Source organism: Diceros bicornis, chromosome 14 (assembly GCF_020826845.1).
Source record: "Diceros bicornis minor isolate mBicDic1 chromosome 14, mDicBic1.mat.cur, whole genome shotgun sequence".
Lineage (NCBI taxonomy): Eukaryota > Metazoa > Chordata > Mammalia > Perissodactyla > Rhinocerotidae > Diceros > Diceros bicornis.
In genome coordinates, this window is record NC_080753.1 from 9,151,819 (window position 1) to 9,173,531 (window position 21,713).

Consider the following 21,713-nt stretch of genomic DNA (forward strand, 5'->3'; position numbering starts at 1 on the left):
ATTTAGGAGACATAGAAGTTCTGAGAAGTAATAATAGTCTCACCTGCTCACTCATTGAATATTAAGTCTGCAGCGCACTTAGGACCTGTGATGTTCTCTTGCCTCACTCATGAATAATGAGACAGGTCATCACTTTATTTTTGGCAGCCCCCACCAGAATCTCTAAATCAGTTATTTTGTTTTCATTCAGACAGCTTCTAGCTTTTCAGCTTGCTGAGAATTTCAGTGAAATCACTGCCGTTTTACTCCTCCATGTCTGTATTAATTACCTATCGCTCCTGTAACAAATTACTACCACAAATCTGGTGGAAACAGTAGAAGTTTATTCTCTCAAGTTCTAGAGGCCAGAAGTTCACAATCAAGGTGTCAGCAGGGCTGCATTCCCTGCAGAGGCTCTGGGGGAGAATCTTGCCTTGCTTCTTCCAGCTTCTGGTGGCTGTTAGCATTCCTTGGCTTGTGACTGCATCACTCCAGTCTCTGCCTCTGTGGTCACATCTTCTCCTTTGTGTGTGTGTGTAATCTCCCTCTGCCTCTCTCCATTAAGGACACTTGTGGTGGTATTTAGAGCCCACCTAGATAATACAGGATAATCTCCTTACCTCAAAATCCTTACCTTAAGGGCATTTGCAAAAACCCTTTTTCCAAATAAAGTAACGTTTACAGATTCCTGGGATTAGGACATGGACTTATCTTCGGGAGCCATTATCAGTCTACAGCACCATTTTATAACACACATTAATTATAGAGGTGGGTGAGAGAATTGAAGCGTTTCTGTGTATCTGACATATCCCCACCCTCCCCCTGTCTCCACATTTCTTTCTCTTTCCATATAGCCCTGGGGAAGAAAATAAAAATCCCAACACTATACACATATGAGCAAAAGATCCACAATTTGTTTAGCATAACAGTTACTGACTAACTCAGTGGGGCTGACCATGAGTTAAAATTTTTTCTCTGCTTAAAGGAAGAAGTTTATCTTCATTCCACTGGGCAGTTACTTTTACCTATCCAAAAATATCACCCTCTCCTTTCTGAGAAGTGCTCATATAGCTTGGGAGCAGGGAGTGGCAAACCATTCAAGTCATGATCCCTTACCCTCCAGTCATAATGATAGGTACAAAGAAAAGCATGTGTCCTAAGTGGATCAGAGTTCTTCTTTGGGAGTTTGAAAACTGAAGCTGAGAGAGAAACTTCCTTCTCTCTTTGGTTAGCTACTGAATAATGTGTCTACAGAGCAGCTGGTGGCTATGTTCCCTGACAAGCGGAGATGCCTGGAAGACAAAGAGAGATGAGACATTGGAAGAGTAGCAGAGAGAGGAAGAGAGCGGAGGGAGAGAGTAGGAAGAAGGAAATGAATGGTGTATTGATTGCATTCCTAGAGCTGCCTTTCATTCCAGCCTGTGAGCTATGAAGTCCCATGTAGTTCTGGTTGGTTTTCTGACATATACATGGTCATGAATAAAACACCCAATGAAAGTAAGCTAAGAGCTTAGGTTCCAGTGGAATTCTGCAAGTCCTCTTTTTAAAGTTACTATTATTATTATTTTAATCCAGACCTCATCTTCTCATTCAAACAGTGCTATAAATCTCAGCCTCTTGGGAAAGCCTGCCGTGACTACCTTATTAAAATTTGCACACCCACTGCCCCCACCCCAAAAAAGTTTATTTCATAGCCAATTCTTAATGTTTCTTTCGTAGATACACCCCACTAGCAGATTGGCTTGCCATTCCCAGTTCCCTGGAACTCAGATAATTAAAAATGTACACTTATTATCCCTTATGTAGGAATCAATATATAAAAGCTATTAGTAGCTGCAGCAGTTAGAAAATTTAGTCTAAATTTTGAAAAAAATACCATGGAAAATGCAGGGTTATTCAGAAACTTCAGAAGTTGAGCCACTGGTCCTTTATAGGTAGCTGTGATTTCACTTTAGAAATCATACAAGGGTTTCCTCAGTTGTAAAATGCGGATGATAACAGTAGCAGCCTCCTCACAATAAATGGAATAATCTACATAAAATGTTTAGCACAGGTCCCAGAATATGTCACTCAAAATTCTTTTACTATATATTTCCTACATAATATACTATATATACTATATATAATAATATAATATAAAAATATACTATATATATTTACTATGATGTGACATAATATAAAATTATGTATTTGTATATTTTGGGGTATATATGGTAATAATAGAAATAACATTATAGTTACTATCATCATTTACCTTGTTCTTGATACAGACATATTATAACCCCATTTATATGCAAGGCTACTCAAGATAAAATCAGAAACATAGGAATTTGACCTCGGAAAGAACTACAACATTTGTCAAATTTGACTATCCCTGTGATGATATATTGCCTCCTAGTTCTTTTTTTTTTCCCCTCATTTGGTCCTAAATGAGAAGAGAGAGGAAGTTACTCCCTGGTAAACAAGGAAAATATGAGAGAGGGAAATAAATGTTAAAATTGTAGAAAGGAGATATAGGGGCACAGAATCAGAAGACAGATTTGTCTGGGAACACTAATCAGATCAGCTATGATGATGTTAACGACTCTTTAGGCATTGGTTTCTTATAGCTTAAAATAGCAAATAAAACACACAGCAGCAACCTCAAAGCTTTACCTAGATTATTAGAGGTAAAAAGACCTTAAAAAAAAAAAAGAAACTCTTCCCTTGTGTGGCCAGCCCATTGGATTCCTATGATTAGAAATATATTAAGATGTGACAATGCCCTTCTATTCATCTTTAACCTTTTGGTACTTATAAGTGAAAAACATGAATTGTCTTCTAAAACTTGATCCTGTTCTTACTCATGACAGCCTTTACCAATTTTATGTCTTTTTTTCTGTTGCGTGTGTTAGAAGGCCTTAGAGACTTATATCACTGATGGTAAAGCATTTGCTTTGGGCTCTATTCTGAAGCAGTAATGATGCCTGTTATGTGACGTATGTAAAGCATTAACACATTTAAAATGGATCCATTAGGGAATCCGCACTCATTAGTACATTACTGGAAACTTCCAGTTTCATTAGTCATAGTTCTGTTCCTTAACTAGATTGAGCATATTGCTGTCTAATTTCTAAAGTGTTAAAAGGCATTTATAAAAATGGGGATGGGTAACCCTACCGACAGATAAATATCTTCAAAAAACACAAAGTTAACAACCTTTCGTGGCATACTATGGCAAAATTACTAAAATGTTATGGGAGACCTCATCTGAATTATAGCCTAGAAGCATTCTATAAATAGTTACTGCTTCCCTCTGTCCTACCAAGCACTAAGGTTTATTATTTTTATTAATCTAGAGTTTATGATATACTTTGGTTTATTATATAGTTTTTAACAGAAAATGAATAAAAATGTTCATGATTAAGAATCACCTACTTGGAAACTTAACCCATATTACATAGTATTGTTCACCAAAAATATTGTTAAATGAGTGTTGAAACTTATAAAACTTTGGAAATTAATTTTCAGTCATTCTTTCCAATAAAGGGAAGCAGATTTGAAATCATTATGGTAGAAAATGTTAATATTCTGCAGGAACCAGGGAGCCTCGCTAAAAATATGTCTATGTTTTAAGAGACATTATATCACAATTGGCAATGTTTATTGCTGCTAATAGAAAAGGGTTGCTGGCTGGCACTGCCTTTGGGTAAAACATTATAGAAATCTAGGAGACAAAAGGAATGCAGAATAAAAGAGGAGAAAGCACATTAAATTCTGTTGAAGAGATAAAATTAAAGGCACATGTTATCATCTGCTGACCTAGCCTTCAGATATTCAATAAACAGGGAAACAATATAATAATCTATCCTTCCTTTCTCAATACTGTAAGGCACTTTTAAAGGACTCCTAGATTTCATGTGTTTTGTTTATATCTTGTTGAGAGATGCGATTCTCCATGGCCCCTAAGTGCCCCTGGGCTTTCTGCCTGGATACGCCATGAACACAAGGCCCTGAGCACTCTTTACTCATGCTAGTTCTCAGCATTTGTTTTCAGCAAGAAACACTGAGGGATGAGGTAACATCTCCCCGAGAAAAAGTGTAGATTTGCTTCTGCTTACTTTAAGATTTCCTGTCCACTGTTCTTTTCCTGAAATGCAGCCCAAGGAGTGTATGAGGCTCTGGCTATCACTTCGCTGTGAGTAATGAAGCCCCTTGTTTCTGACTCGGGAGTCTCATGTTTTCTGCCAGCATCCATGAAAGAGTAACAGGCTAGCTTGTTAACTTATAAGTAGATTAAAATCTCAGACCCTGCAGAGTTCTTGACATTTAAAAATAGAACACAGCTTTTAAAAAAATATAATAAAAAATTATTAACCCAGAATGTTTTTACATTATTTCTCCCATGTGTGTTTTAATGGCTAAAACCTCAAACTGTGTTTTTATTGTTATTAAAAACTTACATACTCAAAATGATTTTAAAATAGTCATGAGAATTATATTTTACTATTAATGATATTAGGCCTTTAGTAAAACAACTAGAGATTAAACATTAGGCAGTGTCGGAGACTGGATATGAATTCTAGCCAGGCTACTTGCTAACAGGCTATGACCTCAAAATTATTTCTGTTTCCTAACCTGTAAAGTGGATGTAAAAATACAGAACATACCTTCTAGAGTTGATTTAGGTTTTTAAGGAAATACTTCACACACTGGCACATACTGGTCTCCCAGTACATGCTTGTTGGATATGAATCCGAATGTTGTTCACTTGAATGGAATATTATTAACTTCATCTTTAAATATACATAACCTCCATATGTATCTGCTCAGGTTATTTAATTTTATTGAGTTGATTTAAAAGTTAGCCTCCCCAGAGATTAATTTTGTATTATAGAATATGCATATGCATGGCTGTGAGAGATGGTCTTGTAGTTCTTTGGTAACTTTTAATTTCCAAAGAAGTTAGAAATCTCAGAAATATGCAATTTCCAACCTTCATGTTGAGTGTACATATATATAGGAAAATTGTTGAAGAACTACAATCTACATGGGAGATGAAGATATAACAGAGTACCTTGCTCTTATTGGGATTTATTCACTGATTTCCGTAGAAAGCTTTCAGAAAATTCAAGTAGTACCACTTTGCAGAGCTGGTCTGTTAGGTATAGTGATGTCCCACTGACTGTGTGGACCCTTATGCTATAGGATGGTTTTGAATAGATAATGACTTCGCACAGTGAGTGAGTGAGCTGACCTACTGCATCAGTAACAAAAGCTACACACTGACAGGTGTCCATCGCCAGGCTATTCCAAACCGGCCAGCAACCTGTAATAGGCAGCCATTCTTTCAGTGGGAAAAAAGAGATAGAAGATACTATTAAAATCCTTTCTATTTTATAAGAAACTCATCTATACAACACCAAGCAGAGAATGTATGATAAAAATGTAGGGAGATATTTGCATAAAAATAAAACTTTTAAGAAAAGAAACATGAAAAAGTATAAATAATCCATGATCAAGCAAATACTTGTCAAAAACCTTGATCATTTACATCCTAAGGGAATATTAACTATTAAAACATTGGCATTCTATGTTGTTTTTGTTTTAATATTTCATGATATGTTTTTTAATTTGAATTAGCATGAAGCGCTTTTATAGTAACGAGAGATTATATACAGAGTGGACATGCTATGCATTTTATTGTTTAGCTCATTAAGAAAGGACCATATGGGGCCGGCCCTGTGGCTTAGCGGTTAAGTGCATGCGTTCCGCTACTGGTGGCCCGGTTCCGGATCCCGGGCGCGCACCGACGCACTTCTTCTCTGGCCATGCTGAGGCCGTGTCCCACATACAGCAACTAGAAAGATGTGCAGCTATGACATACAATATCTACTGGGGCTTTGGGGGAAAAAGAAAAAAAGAAAAAAAAAAAAGAAAAAGGACCATATGTTTATGAGAATTAACCACACTTCATAAAAAAAGTTAAATGTCAAGTTCCTATCTGACCTGTTAATTATATTCAATAACATTAAAGGGCAGAATTTGCAAATTGCTTCTGTGCCTAGTATTTTAGTGTTTGGTGACAAATTTATGATCTTGACCCTCATAATTAAATTACTTAATTCTAGAATGTTTTATGGTTCTTGATTGCATATTTGACTTTATTTTCTTTTTCTCTCTCTTGTATTAGAAAATTCCACATTATTTCCTTTTATTTTCTTTTAATACCCACTGACCTTTCACAGAAATTAAAATCCAAAATGAGAATAATGATCAAATATTAAATCTGTCACCAAGCCTGTTAAATTTTAAAGTCTTTGAAGGAAGTGTCTATATATGAGTCAGGATAATATTTCATATCATTTGAATTTCCAAATGATTTTCTTCTGGAAGCCACAGTAACTTACTGGCATCACAAGACATTTTTGTTTGTCCTTAGTTGACAAAAATATGTCAGTTTTATAGTTTTGAATATATGCATTAGGTTGAACTATACTGCAAATGTGTATTTTATATATATATATATATATGTATATTGACCTACAAAAAGGCAATTTCTTATGGTCCAACTTAACTTTTTTTTCCTTTTTTTTTTTCTTTTTTTTTTTTGTGAGGAAGATCAGCCCTGAGCTAACATATGCCAATCCTCCTCTTTTTGCTGAGGAAGACTGGCCCTGCACTAACATCCGTGCCCATCTTCCTCCACTTTATATGGGACACAGCCACAGCATGTCTTCACAAGCAGCGCATCAGTGCGCGCGTGGGATCTGAACCCCAGGCTGCCGCAGCAGAGCATGCACACTTAACCGCTGCCCCACTGGGCTGGCCCCCAACTTAACTTTTTAAATACGTAAATTAAATACAACAACTCTTGACCAAATTGTCAGTAACATAATATGATGTTTTGGAAACATATATGTTTTCCAAAATATGTGGTAGAGATGTTCTAAATGCTTTTGTGTGATGATTCCCTTTTCTGAGTAACAAGAAATGTTGAAAAACTCCAGAAATTAGTGCTGATTAGAAACACTCTATATCTAGAGGAAATTTAATATATATTCTATTTATGTTTCCATTTTTGTCAGAAGTTTTGATTTGGTGTCTGTGTGGTAGTGTAATGTACACATGGGTACACACCAGATAGTCTCTCAGGTCAGTGTTCAGAACATATATTGGTACGGGGATTTTACAAGGCCTTTTAAAAAATAACATCTTTTTATAAATTCAAGACTGATACTCTTTATAGAGTGGGGTCTGCTTGTAGAAAACCTGATTATTTTTATTACAGCTGATGCTCGTACCTTCATTTCCTAGTGAGATAAAGACCAATTAAAGGGAGGAAGTGGGCTTATAACGTTGTGTTCATGTAGAGCGTGGCAGCCTAAGCTTCCCTTCTCAGTAGACGCTCTGAACAGTGGTTGTTATTTCCACTGTCATCTGTATTTGGATGACTTCCAGAGCCGTATTTCTAGCCCAGACTGTCTAAGCTTCAAACCCCTATATCCATTTGCCTACAACCAACCCCCATGGCATCAAGATGATCTGCTGCTTTTCTGCCAGCCAGGAGAGCACTTAATCCTCTTTGGAAGAAAATGCCATCAGCCAAAGCCTTCACAGGTTTCCATACACAATATCGCGAGTTCAATGAAAAATTACAAGGCATGTTAAAAACAATATCAAATCAGGAAAAACCAAGAGGAAAAAATAAAGACACAGATGATTCAGATGTAGGAGTTATCATCCAGGAGTTTTATAGTAACTATGATTAACATGTTCAAGAAAGTAGAGGGAAAAAGTGGAGCCTAGTCCCAAAAGACTTGCAACTTTTTTTAAGAGTCAAATGGAAGTTACAAAAATGCAGATCTCTATTTAGTCACTCCACTGCTTGCAACCTTTCCATGGGTCCCTTGCCTACAGGATACAGATAAACACCTTACCATGTCGTAGGAAACACTTCAGACCTGACTTTTATTTACTTCTTTAGCCCAAGTGCCTACTATTTCTTAGGCATTTCATGCTTTAGTTAGATCCAACTACTAGCAGTGCACCAGACACTGTGTTTTCATTCCTGTTGCCCTGCATTCACAATTGGAAATTGGAATGCTCTCACGCTGCCCACATGTCCACCTAGAAAATATATATTTATCTACAAATAACCATCTCATGTAAGCCCTTCCCTGAGAAATTCCCCTTGAAATGCTCAGACAGATCTAGGCATGCCTCAGTGTGCCCCCATAGCACCTGTTACATACACTATTGAAACACTGTCATTGGTGTTTGAATTTTTTATATATCCGTTGGTCTTCCCTAGTAGCCAGGAGCAGCGGTATGCTAGAGCTGACTTGTGCTGGCTCACAGAAATCCCTTGTAAAAATTTTTAGGAATTTTGTGAATTGGTTGTTAAACACCAATTATTAAAAATTAAAAACAGCCATTATTAAAAATTAAATTATATAAACTTAATTACATTAAAGACAAAGAGTTAATTTTTAAAAACTCATCCATATCTAATTCTTTTATTATAACCTATGCCCTAGGTTATTTATGTCTATTGGATCTGTATGGTGAGAAATAACATAATGGTGTGCCACTGTTTATCTCTTCCCAAATCTGTTTTTAAGGACGTCATGTTGATAGCTTGAAATAAGCCATGGTAAGAGAATTTACACTGCAGATATTGGCAAATGCTAAAAGCCAGGACTTGATCTTTTGTTATGTTGATCACATAGATTTAAGGAAACTATGGAGAAAATGTTAATAATACAGATTTAACTTAAAAAATGTGTTATGTCTATAGTCTTTACATTGTGAATAGAACATAAAATTGAGGAAATAGTCTTCTAGTTTGTGGAACCATTGTCCAACACAGATCAAAGTTGCTCACATCACTGACAAATGAGTAAAGTTCCAACATGCAAATTGAGGTGTTCCTTTCATTTTACTTGCCAACATAAATGAAAATTTCAAATGACTTTCATGTCAAAATTATGCATGTTCCTCAAAACAGGAATGTCTTGTTTGCTAAATCAGATAGTAATCAAGTACTTATCTGTGTTGTGATGTATTGTATCATTATAATAACAGAATTATAAACATTGATAGTGGATTTTGTGAGAGAGAGCAAATCACTGAAGTATGTGTATGAAACTTAGAATAATTGTATATTTTATCTGTAAACTGTATGCTATAAATTTTATTTTTAATATAAATTAAATTAAAAATTTTAAGTATAAATTAAAAAGAACATTTGACATTTATTTGTAAATTGTATGCTTTATGTTGGTAAAATTTATAATGAAATTACATATACGCACACACACAGACACATGCATACAATATTTTTAGAGAGGCATTTGTAAAACATTTACCATAACACCACTGTCCGAAAGCCTCTCAAAGACAGGAATTATATCTTATTCTTCTTTTATCTCTAATGCCTGGATAATAGGTAATTCAGTGGTTAATATAAAGTCTGATAAATTACTATTATCATAAGCTTGTGTGTAGGGCCAATATTTAGATTTGAAAACCCAAAATTGGTGCAGAAATTAGACTTCAAGAAGGAGTGTTTAAATCAAAATCGTCTCCTTAAATTGAAATATTAGTAGGCATATTAGGGCAGAAAAATACATTTTCCAAAGGAGATTTAAAAATGGCTGTGTTTCTGTAACTATGTGTTTATAGTTACATGCATCTATCCTGGTTGCTGCTTTGCCCAATGCTCAGATGTATAAGGTTCTGTAATTCATAGGAAACTACAAAAAAAAATGTCCTCTTCTTTCGTTATTGCTCAGACCTTCATCTCAGGCCTGCACTTCATATTGTACCTTCAGTAAATTGTAGAGGACTTGGTGAAGATCTGGAAAATAGCCAAGATTGTGTTTCCTAAGGATCCTATAAGGATCTGCTTTTATTTGGCTCAAAGAATAGAAAACTAAAGAATTTATAATGTCACAAATATGAAGAAATTCAAGATAGAAGAGATATTCTTCATGACCATTTTCCAGAAAGAAGTGAATCTTATCTCTTTTGTTGTGAGAGATGTCAAATCATCTGTCTTCAGCTAGAGAGAAATAAAGTTAAAATTTTTAATTGCAAAAGGAAGTTTTCCTTTTACTGGGACATCAGATATACCCTTTATATTTTAAGAGATTCTACTTTGAGATCATGATAACTTAAGTAGCATCTACAATAGTCTTAATTTTTTAGTAGAAATGTGCTAATAGGCTGGGACATAAGATAGGAATTTCTTCAAAGGAAACAGCAGAAGTAATGAAGCAAAAATGGAAAAAAAATTAGTTTTAGAATTTTTGATCTTTTATGTTTTGATTTCTTAGTTGAATATTCGTATTTAATTTAAATCTCTTGCAGATACTGACTGGCTTTTTAGGGAGCATGTCTATTTTAGTGATTTACCTTAGAACACCACCAGCGTGATCCATATTTTTACTTGTCTAAGGAAAACCATATAAATACTTGCATCAAGTGTTAGAAAATAAAAATAGATTATGTACAAGTATCCACATGTACTTTCTCTTTTACAGTAAGTATACAATTATTTGGGGACCACTGCACTACATACTTTATGAAGTTGTAGGTTTCCAGGAAAGATGTCTATCTATTCTGTGGATATTCTGTGTAAGACTTTAAAAAAGTAAAAGTGTAAATGAAGAAGGAAGATATAATAGTCTTGCACAGACCAAATGGTAAAGCTATTCTTCATAAATAGAGACAATACTACTCTCTACTCATTTGAAACGTTTCTCTTTTAGTAGTGATTGATTTGAGTCAATTTGTATTTACACTAGATGAGAATAGTCTCCTTTGTGCTAGTTTAAAAATTCAATACATATTTATCGAGTAAATACTCCATGGAATACACTATGCTAAGCACCACAGGGCATCAAAAAAAAGGGATTAACTGTGATATAGTCCTTGATTTTCAGGAGCTTATATTCTAAGAAAAGAGAAAAATGTGGAAAAATAAATACAGTACATGTTTAGATGTTCTAAGTACCAGTGAGAAAAAAGCAACAGGCTATTAGAATTCAGAGGATAGAGGGTTACCATATGCTTGGTAGGAGCAGGAAAAGCTTTCTGAAGATTGTGTAATATAAAATTGCATTTAGAAATCAATAGCATTTCAACAGTTGGAAATAGAGGAAAGGAAGGGAATTCAGGGGGCTGGAGGACCTGAAGACATGTGCCTGCCCCCTCCTTGGTTCTTCTAGCTCCTTGCTATGGGACACAAACAAACACACACACACACACACACACACACACGCAATAGAACAAGACAAAATAAAACTGGCTTGCCACCTGTTGTAAGCTAGAGCTCTTGAGTCCTGAGTGAAGATGAATGAAGCTGTATTTTTATAATCTTGGTGGAGGAACCATAGCCTGGATGCTTGAAAAGAAGCTTGCATCCCCTGAGGCACCTGTGGCAAATATCATTAATCCCCTAGTTACTGACCCAGGCGGATCCCCAGGATGGAGAGCTGGGAGCAGGCCCTGCCTGTTGCAGCACTGAGAAATTCCAACTGTGATGTTAACTCTTGTTCCACCAGAGGGGAGATGAGGCCTTGGGATGATAATAGGATGCTTAAATTTCACCTGAGAATATGGCAACCTCCCTTTCACATCCTAATAGCTATTAATTTGTGTGTGTGTGTGTATGAGAGAGAGAGTGTGTAACTAAAGTTAAATATTTTATAGGATGGCTGGAAAATGAATTTATAGAATTATCCCATTAACTAAAATAAAAAGAATAAGAGCTATCACATAGGACAAAAAGATAAAATTAATGCATCAATCCAGAAGATCTAGTATCTCACTAGTAAGAATTCTAGAAAGAGAGAAGAAAAACGAGGCGACATTTCCCAGAACTGGAGAATATAAGCTTCCAGATTGAGAGAGCTCATTGAGTGCCCAGCAAAATGAATGAAAGGAAACACACAGGCATAGGCACAGCCTTGTGAAATTTCAGAACACGAGAGAGAAAAATTGTGAAAGCATCCAGAAAGGGAAAAAAATGAAACAAAACAAAACTAGGTCACATATAAGTTGTAGGAATTCTCAACACCAACATTTAACAATAGAATACATTGAATCAAAGCCCTCAAAATTCTGATTGAAAATCATTTTTCAGCCTAAAATTCTATAGTCAGACTATCAATCAAGTGTGGGACTAGAATTTAAAATTTGCAGTCAGGTAAATGTTCAACACAATGTCACACATGTAGTATTCTTTGAAAACTATTGAATCAGAACGTAATGATGAGAATAATCAGACATATTCGGAATGTGGGGCAGTCTACAAAACAACTGGTCTAGATGACTCAAAAAGTCAGTGTTATGGAAGCAGTAAAGGCTGGAAGACTATCCTAGCTCTAAAAATACTAAACAGATACAATGACCAAATGCAACTCATGAATCTTGATTGGATTCTGATTTTTTTAAATAGCTATAAAAGATATGTTTTTGACAATTGCAGAATTTTGACTACGGACTCCACAGTAAATGGCATTAAAGAATTATTGTGAGCTTTTTGGGGGGAGTAATAATATTGTATTTATGTAGGAGAATATCCTTGTACTCAGGAGATGCGAGCTGAAGTGTTTAGGGATGACTTGCAAATGGTTTAGAAAAACATGTATATATAAAGTGAGATAATATAAATGGGAGAAAATATCAACGATAGACATATCTAGACGAAGAGTAGGTGAGTGCTCATTGTACTACTATTTTGACTTTTCTATTTAATTAAAATTCTTCACTTAAAAAATAAAACTGAAAAGGCTGTTGTGGAGAGTGTAAAGCTAAAAAGGAAAGAGAGAGATGAAATATAAATATTTCTTTCCTATATACCTCTCAATAGAGGTTACTGAAAGAGATGTTGCAGCAAGACGTGAGAGCATGCAGAAGATGGAATTTGGTAAAAGGGGTCAACACAAACAGTGGTGAGGGGGGTCTTAGGAAGAACACTGCCTCGTGCCTAGAAATCCATCAATCGAGCCTCGAGTGCAATGAGATGGTCCTGCAGGAGGTGGTCTCCGTGTGACACAAAAGGGAGTGATAGATTACCTGATGTTTTGGAATATTTGGAAATATTATTGCTTGTTTACTATAACTAATGGGACAATTAGAAGACAAATAATTCTAAATATATAGAAACCAAGAAAATAAAAAAACTGAATGAGCAATTATTAACTTGAGGAGAAACAAAAATGTATGTGAAAATAAAAACAGAGTTATATTAATCTATTTGGATCAATAATGAATAATAATTTATTTATTATTACTCAATAATAATGTAGACATTTACTATTTAACAAAAAATTATGATTAAACTATAGTAAGAAGATAGTTATAGGGAGAAATATGGGGGAGAATCTATAATAGAGCTAAATCTTTAACAACCTGAATGGCTAGTCAATAAAAAATGACTAAATTCATAAATCAAGCAACATTAATTTAGCCATAGTACTTAATAAAGAAAAATAAGTAGTAAAATAATAGATGAAAAGGCTAAATGAGAACTGGAGGTTGAAGAAGAACAAGACAAGGAACCACTGCTTTTTGGATATAAAGTCTTTAGTACTATTTTAAGATAATCTGCATGTAATATTGTTATATACTAAAAATAATTTTAGAATATTTAAATTTTTAAAAATTTAATAGAACGTAATTAGTATATTCCAAAATCAAATGGAGAAACTATCCTATACTGCAAAGCAAAACTATGCTGAAATGAAAATCATGAAGGGAAAATAGAAGAAATTGAGGTCAGACTCAGAAAACCTCATATATAAATAATAGCATTATATAAAAGGTAAACCAGATGGAGAAGTAATAAGTAACATTTCTAAAACCTTTTTAAGTTGATGAAAAATATTTCTTCAGATTAAATAGGCTCAAAAGTCTTAGTCAAAATTAATGTGGAAACTTTCACATCTACCCATTTTTTGTTTAAATTTCTCAGCACAATAAAGAGAGAGATTTATAAGCCTCCAGACTGAAACAAAATCATGAATTGGTGGGGTGGGGTCGAAGCACTTTCCAGGGAAAGAGACATACCAGCGAAGGTCCAGAGGCAGAAAAGCTACAGGTTTTTTCAGAAGTAATCGAGGCAGATGGCTAGGGTTTGGATTCAAGTCAGTGACCACAAAGGGAAATAAAACTAAATCGCTCACACAGTGATTGGTAACTGGAGTGTATAATTACTAGCTTGTTTGCACATTTTGCAGTGACAAATCTTCATCAGCTTTGTTAGCGTTCATTTAGTCAGATAACCAAACTCACCACACAACATTATTTTATTTAAGAGACTTAAAACCATAGAATGCACAAAAAATAAAAGGTCTTTGTTTCGCTTCTTTCTCTTTTTCTCCTCCTTCCTTCCTCCCTCCCTCCCTTCCTTCCTCCGTCATTTTTTCTTTCTTCCTTCCTATCTATCTTTCTTTTTCCTTTTTCCTTTCTTTCTCTTCCTTTGTTTTCTTTTGCAATAATGACTGCATCTTTTTTATTGAAAGTTGACCGCTATTTAAGACCCTGAATTTTATAGTTTCAATCTTAATTATGGTTATTATTAGGGGAAAAAAAAAACTCTCAGTGGAGTGGTAACAGATATGTCGGCACCACCATTAGTTCATCATAAAGGTTCTTATCTACTCATAATATTTTCAAAAAAATTTATTTTGAATTTCTTTGTCTTTATAAGTATTGACCAAAATTTTAAGTAAATCCTAGAGTAGGTATTACTACTTCAATTGTATGCTGAGTTTACGTATTAAACATTAATATCTGATCCATGAAATATATTACTCAAGGTTGTGTGGAAATTGTTAATCTAGTAAAATGTGATGCAGAGTAACTAACCAAACATAAAAACTAAATCAAGGTCACATTATAAAATATCTCATTAACCAAAAACAGATCATAGTTAATCAAATTGATTGCTAATAGATGTTTCTACCGTTTTCTCCTTAGGGGTATGATGATGGCTACGGGGGTGAATATGATGACCAGACCTATGAGACTTATGATAACAGTTATGCCACCCAAACGCAAAGGTAAGGCATTTGCTGTCTAAAGCATCCTTCTCAGGATTGTTTCTAAGCCTGCTATTCTGTTTCCTGTATCTGAATATCAGATACATTATGTGAGAGTTTCTAGCAGTGATTTGTCTCCATTGTCTTTTTGAATTAAATTGCTTACTAGACCGTGAGAGGTAAAAGATAATAATCTTGCAGTTGCTAATAATGAAATAGTAGTGTGTTATTTTAAGACTAAATGATTATCATAACTGATCACTCATTAAACAAGCTTGTATTTAACGAAATGCTATTTTTAGAAATTATTTTAGTGAATTTGTAATTATGACAACAATGAAAACAAGGCACTTGTTCAATGTGGCTTTTTTCCCCCTAAAATGTAATTTTCATTTGTAAAACAAAAGACAAGGAAATGTTATTGGTATTCTGAAAAGAGGAAAATTTTTTAAATGTCTTGTGGAATCAAGAATTCCTTTCCTTTCTTGATGGATCTCTTAATGATTGTTGAATATATCTCTTTAGATTGACTCAAAATTGGTGTATCAATGAATTTTTACTTTTTAAAGTCAGATATATTGAAGTACCGTATTATTTACATACACTAAATTTTGCTCATTTAGGGTACGGTTGTATGAGTTTGGCCAATGCAAACTATCATGTAACCACCACCAAAATTAAGGTATAGGGCATTTTAATCAGCCCAGAGTATTTCCTTATGGCCCTTCATAGTCAACTTTTCCCTTATCCCAGGCCCTGGAAACCACAATTTGTTTTTCATTGCTACAGTTTTGCCTTTTCTAGAATGTCATGTAAGTAGAAGCAATACAATATGTAGCCGTTTGAGTCTGGCTTGTTTACTTAGCATCATGCGTTTGATATTAATTCATACTGTTGTGTGTATCAGTATTTTGTTCCTTTTTATTACTGTATAGTGTTTCCTTGTACAGACATACCACAGTTCTTCATTCACCAGTCGAAGGACATTTGGGTTGTTTCTATTTTTTTGCAGTTATGAATAAAATTGACATAAAACAAATGCATTTTTAGAAAAATCAATCACCTAAGTTTTTTTCTGAAAAAAAGTTACAAATTTCATGGGAAAGAAGGAGTCCACATGACAGTTAAAGTGATTCTCCCCTTTATGTGACTGACAGAAATCAATAGAACTAATTGTCCCAAAATCATTGTAGCATTGACCATTTATTGATCAACTTTATTGGCACCCGAAGAGATTTGAATGCATTATTAAGTAATATTTGGAGGACAGAAGGTGGCAAAGGAAGAAACAACTTTAAGCTCGTTATGGAGTGGAGAAAATCTACATGTATTGCATAAGTCTGGATTTTTCATGGCTCAAAGGACAGCATAGTGAAAGGAGTGAAGGGAAATTCTATTTAGAGAGAATACTGTAGGCAATTAGGAAAAAGATTAGTGTGAATTGATACCTTTAAAGCTAAGCATAATTTAAGATATCATTATGGAAATGACCATGTTCAACTTTGAGTAATCAGTTAATTTGTAGTGGGTTAAGTGAAAAAGCCATCATGAGCCAAGAGCTTCTACTGCAGGTAATATCTTAATTATCCTAATTACATATTGGAACAGAGCGCAGTTGTTTAGGATGGGGGCAAGTTTTGCATCACATCAGAGACACTGAATAGGGTATTGAATGCAAATTGGCTACATATTTCAAACATCTGCTAATATTTTCATTCAATGGCTTGTTCATCATTGTATATTAGCTCATAAAAAATAGTGATGATAAAGTTCTATAGCTTATTTCAAAAACTATGTGGTAGAAAACACAATTACCACACACTACAAACACACCTAGAATAGAACAAAATAATTTCTTGATGTAGCTTTAAAAAGCTACATTCAGTTTGTAGAGATTTTGGAATAATTTTCTGAAAGTGAGCAGCTTTCTGCATCTTTATTCTTGTGAGATTTAAATTGGCTTAATTCATTCTAAGAGGCAAGGAAGAAGAAAACTTGGGGATTAGGATAATTTATCTTTGAATATTTGAAAAGTGAATACTAAGATAATTGAACATAATTATGTATAAAAAATAATGGCAATATAGAATAATTTTGGAAAAAAACATTTTGTTTTGTTTCAGTTCAGTATAATTTATATGTTTTCTATGCATTTCTGCTACCTCCTCTTTTCCCTTTCCTATCCATTCAATTTTCTATGGCTAAACTCTTCCCATCCTCCTAGACCCGGCTCAAAAACCAACTCTTCCAAAAAGTCTTTCCTTAATCCTTTATTTGTGAATAATCTGTTTCCACACTGAATTCCAGTAGCACCATATCTTTATTTCTCTATGGCACTATCTCTGTCTGCCTCACTTTGGGACCATTTGTGTACATGTCCCTTATCACTCTTACTACTTGTCCAGAATCCTTGTCTGATACAGCCTCCTGTCCCTCACAGCACCAGCATTGAGTCTTTCGTAGGGTATGTGCTGAATACATGATTGTTGAATACACGAATGTCAGGGCTAATAAGTACCTACACTACAGGGATGAAAATAAGAGACTCATCCCTCAAAGAGAGTACAATATTCAGAATTATATATATCACATTTACTGACAAGACATTTATGTGTTTCTGAGATATCTTAGTGCTAAACCAGAGGGATAAAGAAAGCAGGTCATGAAATTAGTTACAATGATTCTAATATTCTGTATTACAATAATTATAAAATATCTATTTTGATCAAAATATATCCTCAATACTAGTATAGTGTCTGGCACACTAGAGGTTGTCAGTAAAGATTTATTGAGTAAATCAATGAAAAATAAATGAATGCATTAATGAATTAATGAAATTAACACTATTTCAGAAAACCGTGAGGAAGAATTTTTAAATATAATACCAATTTGTAATAGAAATGGATGAACACGGAGAAAATTAATTACATAATGTATTAAATCCCTACTTTTAGATTATTTCTGTTGATCCAACTATGCCAGCAGAAGGTAAAATTCACAATTTGGTTAAATAAGCCCTTACTAAATGATTATGTGTGCCAGAGAGTATACTCACTATACAGTGACAATACTTATTTTTCAATTTTTAAATATATTTTAATATATTCTCGTAATAATTTCAGAAGGAGTCATTTGCAAGCTGTGTATATATTTGAAAAAATATAAGTGAAACAACTAGACGGTAATCAAGTATTAGGAATTAGAAGTGAGAGAAAGTTTATTTTCTGCAAGAATTAGTCTAGAATTTGTTCTTTTTTCAAGTGGTGGCTCTTTAACTGCACTTTTAAAGGTATGATTTGGATTTATGGAGGGAAATGGAGAACGTTTCTAAAAAAGAGGGATAAATTATGAGAAATATATGAGCCAAAAAATTCTCCATCATTTTACAAACAAATATGAATATTATTTGGCATTGTCCTGGTGGAAATTAGAAGACATGCTGATTTACAATATTGAAGGTAAAACAATAGATCATGTGTGACATAGCAGAACTGAGATAGAAAAGTCTTTAGAGACAATGGTCTTTAATTGACTAGTTAGCACAGGTGAATACAGAATTTGTGGAGATTATAAAGTAGAATCTGGCAGGTGTCTAAATGGAATAATTATATCATCTTCAATAGAGAGTCTAAGGGAAGTTCACAAGGTAACAACCCTATGAAGGTTCAACTGGAGTTCAGAAGCTATAACAACTTTAATTAATCCCCAGTTGTCTTGTAAGGTGTCATTAGTTGTGGAAAATTTCAAATGGATCAGAAAAAGGACTTCACTAAAGATTCCTTAGGAGGCAGCTCAGCAAAATGACATTTTAAGGACTGATAAAGACAATGATATGAAGGGTCTCCAACCATCTTTTTCTGTTGCTCTGTGTCTATGAGGAGAAAAAGTAAAAAAATAGATTGATGAGTTTATTACGCAAGCTTCAAATTGCAAGATTAGTATTGCAGTTTCCAGGGGAACTCAATTATTTGAAGTCTTTGGCTTAAGACAAGTTACATCCTGTGATAAACACCTTCAATTGGACCAAATATTAAATTCTGTACATGTTCTGATACCCTATTTTTCATGTCCTCATCAAAGTCATTAACATTTTTGGAGAACGGTCTTCTGAAATCATGTAAATTCACAATGTTTACCAACCAATTGGTTTTCTTCAATGCCCAAATTTTAAGCAAGAATCTATACCAAACCAAATCATAGATGTAAAAAAAAGTAACTTTCGGGTACTTAGATACAAATAGTAATAGTGCAAATGAAGGTCAAAAGACCAATTCTGATCTTTGATTCTAACTGATTTAATTTGGGTATGAAATGTTAAGAACTTACAATTTTCCAGTGTAAATTTTTAACTGCAGATTGTGTAACAGGTAAAATATCAAAATGGAAGTCTTTGTTTTCCTTGAAGCATGAATCAGGTGAGGAATTCACACAACCTAGGAGAAGAATCCTCTTCTCTCTAGATTAATCAAGGAGTGTGCCAGGAGAGCAAAGATACATCTCCCTCTGATATACACGGCAGTAGTTCCCAAAATCTTCTAGAATGAAGACCCTCTTTGAATATCTGTAACTGTCAGAGTTTACACAGTAGGGCAAAAAATGAGATTCTTAAATTAGGGTAATATTAGGAGAGTTTAATAAGGGAATTATTTTCAGTGGCAGAGTATAAGAAACCACAAGGTACAATGCAGTCCCTGGAACTAGTATCCCTGGGGCAAGGTGTTTGCCACCAAAACTAGGAATAAAAGATAGACAGAAAAAGCTGTCAGAGAGGCCTCTTGAGGGGCTGAGACCTTTGATTCAGAATGGCAGCCACGGCGAACCCACAAGGAGGAAGCTCAGGGAGTTGATACTCCAATCTCACTCTCCTGCCTCTTTTCAGTTTCCTACCTTTGCTCCTAGTGTCGGAGCACATTAGGAGGCAGCAAGCAAGAAACGGAGTAGATGGAGTTGCCATTAGTCATCCCTGGGGTATGGAGCAGGCTGGATGGAATAGTAGAAGTGGCAAGGCGAATGGAAGAGATCCAGCACGACATCCAAAATTTTTATCACACCCCCAACAACTAGTCAGTTGCTTGAAGATATAAATAATGACATGCAATTGCTATGGAAACAGTAATGGTTTTAAATGAATTTGTATTTTACTAATGAGAAAATGTCTACATACTAAAAAAATGTCAGAATATACAGTGAACATACAAATATACGCTTGGTGAACAAATGGGTTCTTGGACCCCCTTGCATAACTTCTTAGCTCCTTGAGGCTCAGAGCCCACACAATGGGAACTACTGCTCTGTTGTTCAGAGGCTACTTGGAGCTAATGATTCATAACAACTAGCCTTAGTTTTGTGCTCGCTGCTATGCTAATTGTTAGGACCTTTATCTCATTTAATCCTTGCAACAACATGTGAAGCAGAGAAAAAGTGAAGCTTAAAGATGTTAAATGACTTTCCCGAGTTCATTCAAGTAGTAAGTGTTGAGTTCAAAATCACATCTGCTAACTCCAGGGGCCTCAGACATAAAGACTAATAAATACTGTCTGAAAATCTAAATCAATTCATTGATTCAACAGACTTCTGTTATGTACCTGAAGAGGATAAAGAGAATATAAATTTAATATAATAAGAATATAGTGAGTTATTTGCATGCTTTTCAAAAGATTCTGACCAAAGGCTACTTCTAAGCAAGAAAAAAAAAATGAAATTATTTAAACTATTAACTATAGTTTTTAGGCTGTAAGTTTAACGTGAGCCCTTGTATTTGATACTAAGAGTCTACAGAAACCTTTCTGATGAAAACTTAAGTGTAAGACATGCAGTTACCCAGTGACCTAATAAAAGTTATAATATTAAGAGTTTAATAGCTTATCTTATTCATTTAAGTGGCACTATTCACTATAAAGTAACTCACCCTCATTTGGTAATTCACTTCTCTTATGTCTCAAACTATAGTCAATGATGAGATTAAATTTACAGATGGTTATCGGATTTGAGATTTTCCCCACAGTTAGTCTACAAGTTAGCTGTATTTTCATGCTGTCTAGAGACCTCTGTGTGCATAACCAGTGGATTTGGTATTGTTTGAATTTACCTCAACGGAGTGTGAGTCAGATCTTGATACACACTATTTTTGTTATTGTTGTTCTCATCAGACATTTTTAAGTATCTAGGATAACTATTGTTGGTTTTAGGAAAGAGACAATGTTCTTCCTCAAACTATTGCTTATGTATTCACTGTATTTGTTGATTTTTTTATTAAAGATTAACTTCAATGGTAACTAAACTGCTTGCCTAAATAGTTAATTTGGCCTTAAAAATACACCATTAAAGTGCATTTTGTAAGATTCTCATAAGAAGAGTTAGAAAAAGCATTTTCCCTAGTCATGTGAATGAGGAGTCTCCCAAGAGAACTTAAGGCAGTGTCCCCGTGAGTAACTGAAATCTGATGAATCACTTATTGAGAACAGGACATGTCGGCACGTCAGTCATTTCTCCTCAGCAGATTAGTTTAGAACTGGAGACACTTCTCAACAGGAAACAGGAAGATAATGGGCATTTGCCATGCACAATCAGAGCTTCAGAAATGGGAAGTGTTAGATCATATTAGACTCTTGAAGAACCTGACATGTTGCAACAAGTCCAGCATGAAGACCAGTTAAAGAACGTAGGGTGCAATTCTGGTTTCCATGGTAAATAAAGAAAACT

The 21,713-nt window shown here is 34.6% G+C and overlaps 1 protein-coding gene across 7 annotated transcripts in view; it reads left to right on the plus strand.

The window, feature by feature from the left end:
• Positions 1 to 21,713, plus strand: part of KHDRBS2 (KH RNA binding domain containing, signal transduction associated 2) — a 552,762-nt gene that overhangs the window by 448,919 nt on the left and 82,130 nt on the right. For all 7 annotated transcript variants that reach the window (XR_009221966.1, XR_009221967.1, XR_009221968.1 and 4 more), the window contains one exon: positions 14,950 to 15,032. Coding sequence is in view for 4 of the 7 variants with exons in the window: in XM_058554086.1 (XP_058410069.1) it covers positions 14,950 to 15,032 (83 nt within the window). In the remaining 3 variants the exon portion in view is untranslated. The remainder of the gene's footprint in view (positions 1 to 14,949; positions 15,033 to 21,713) is intronic.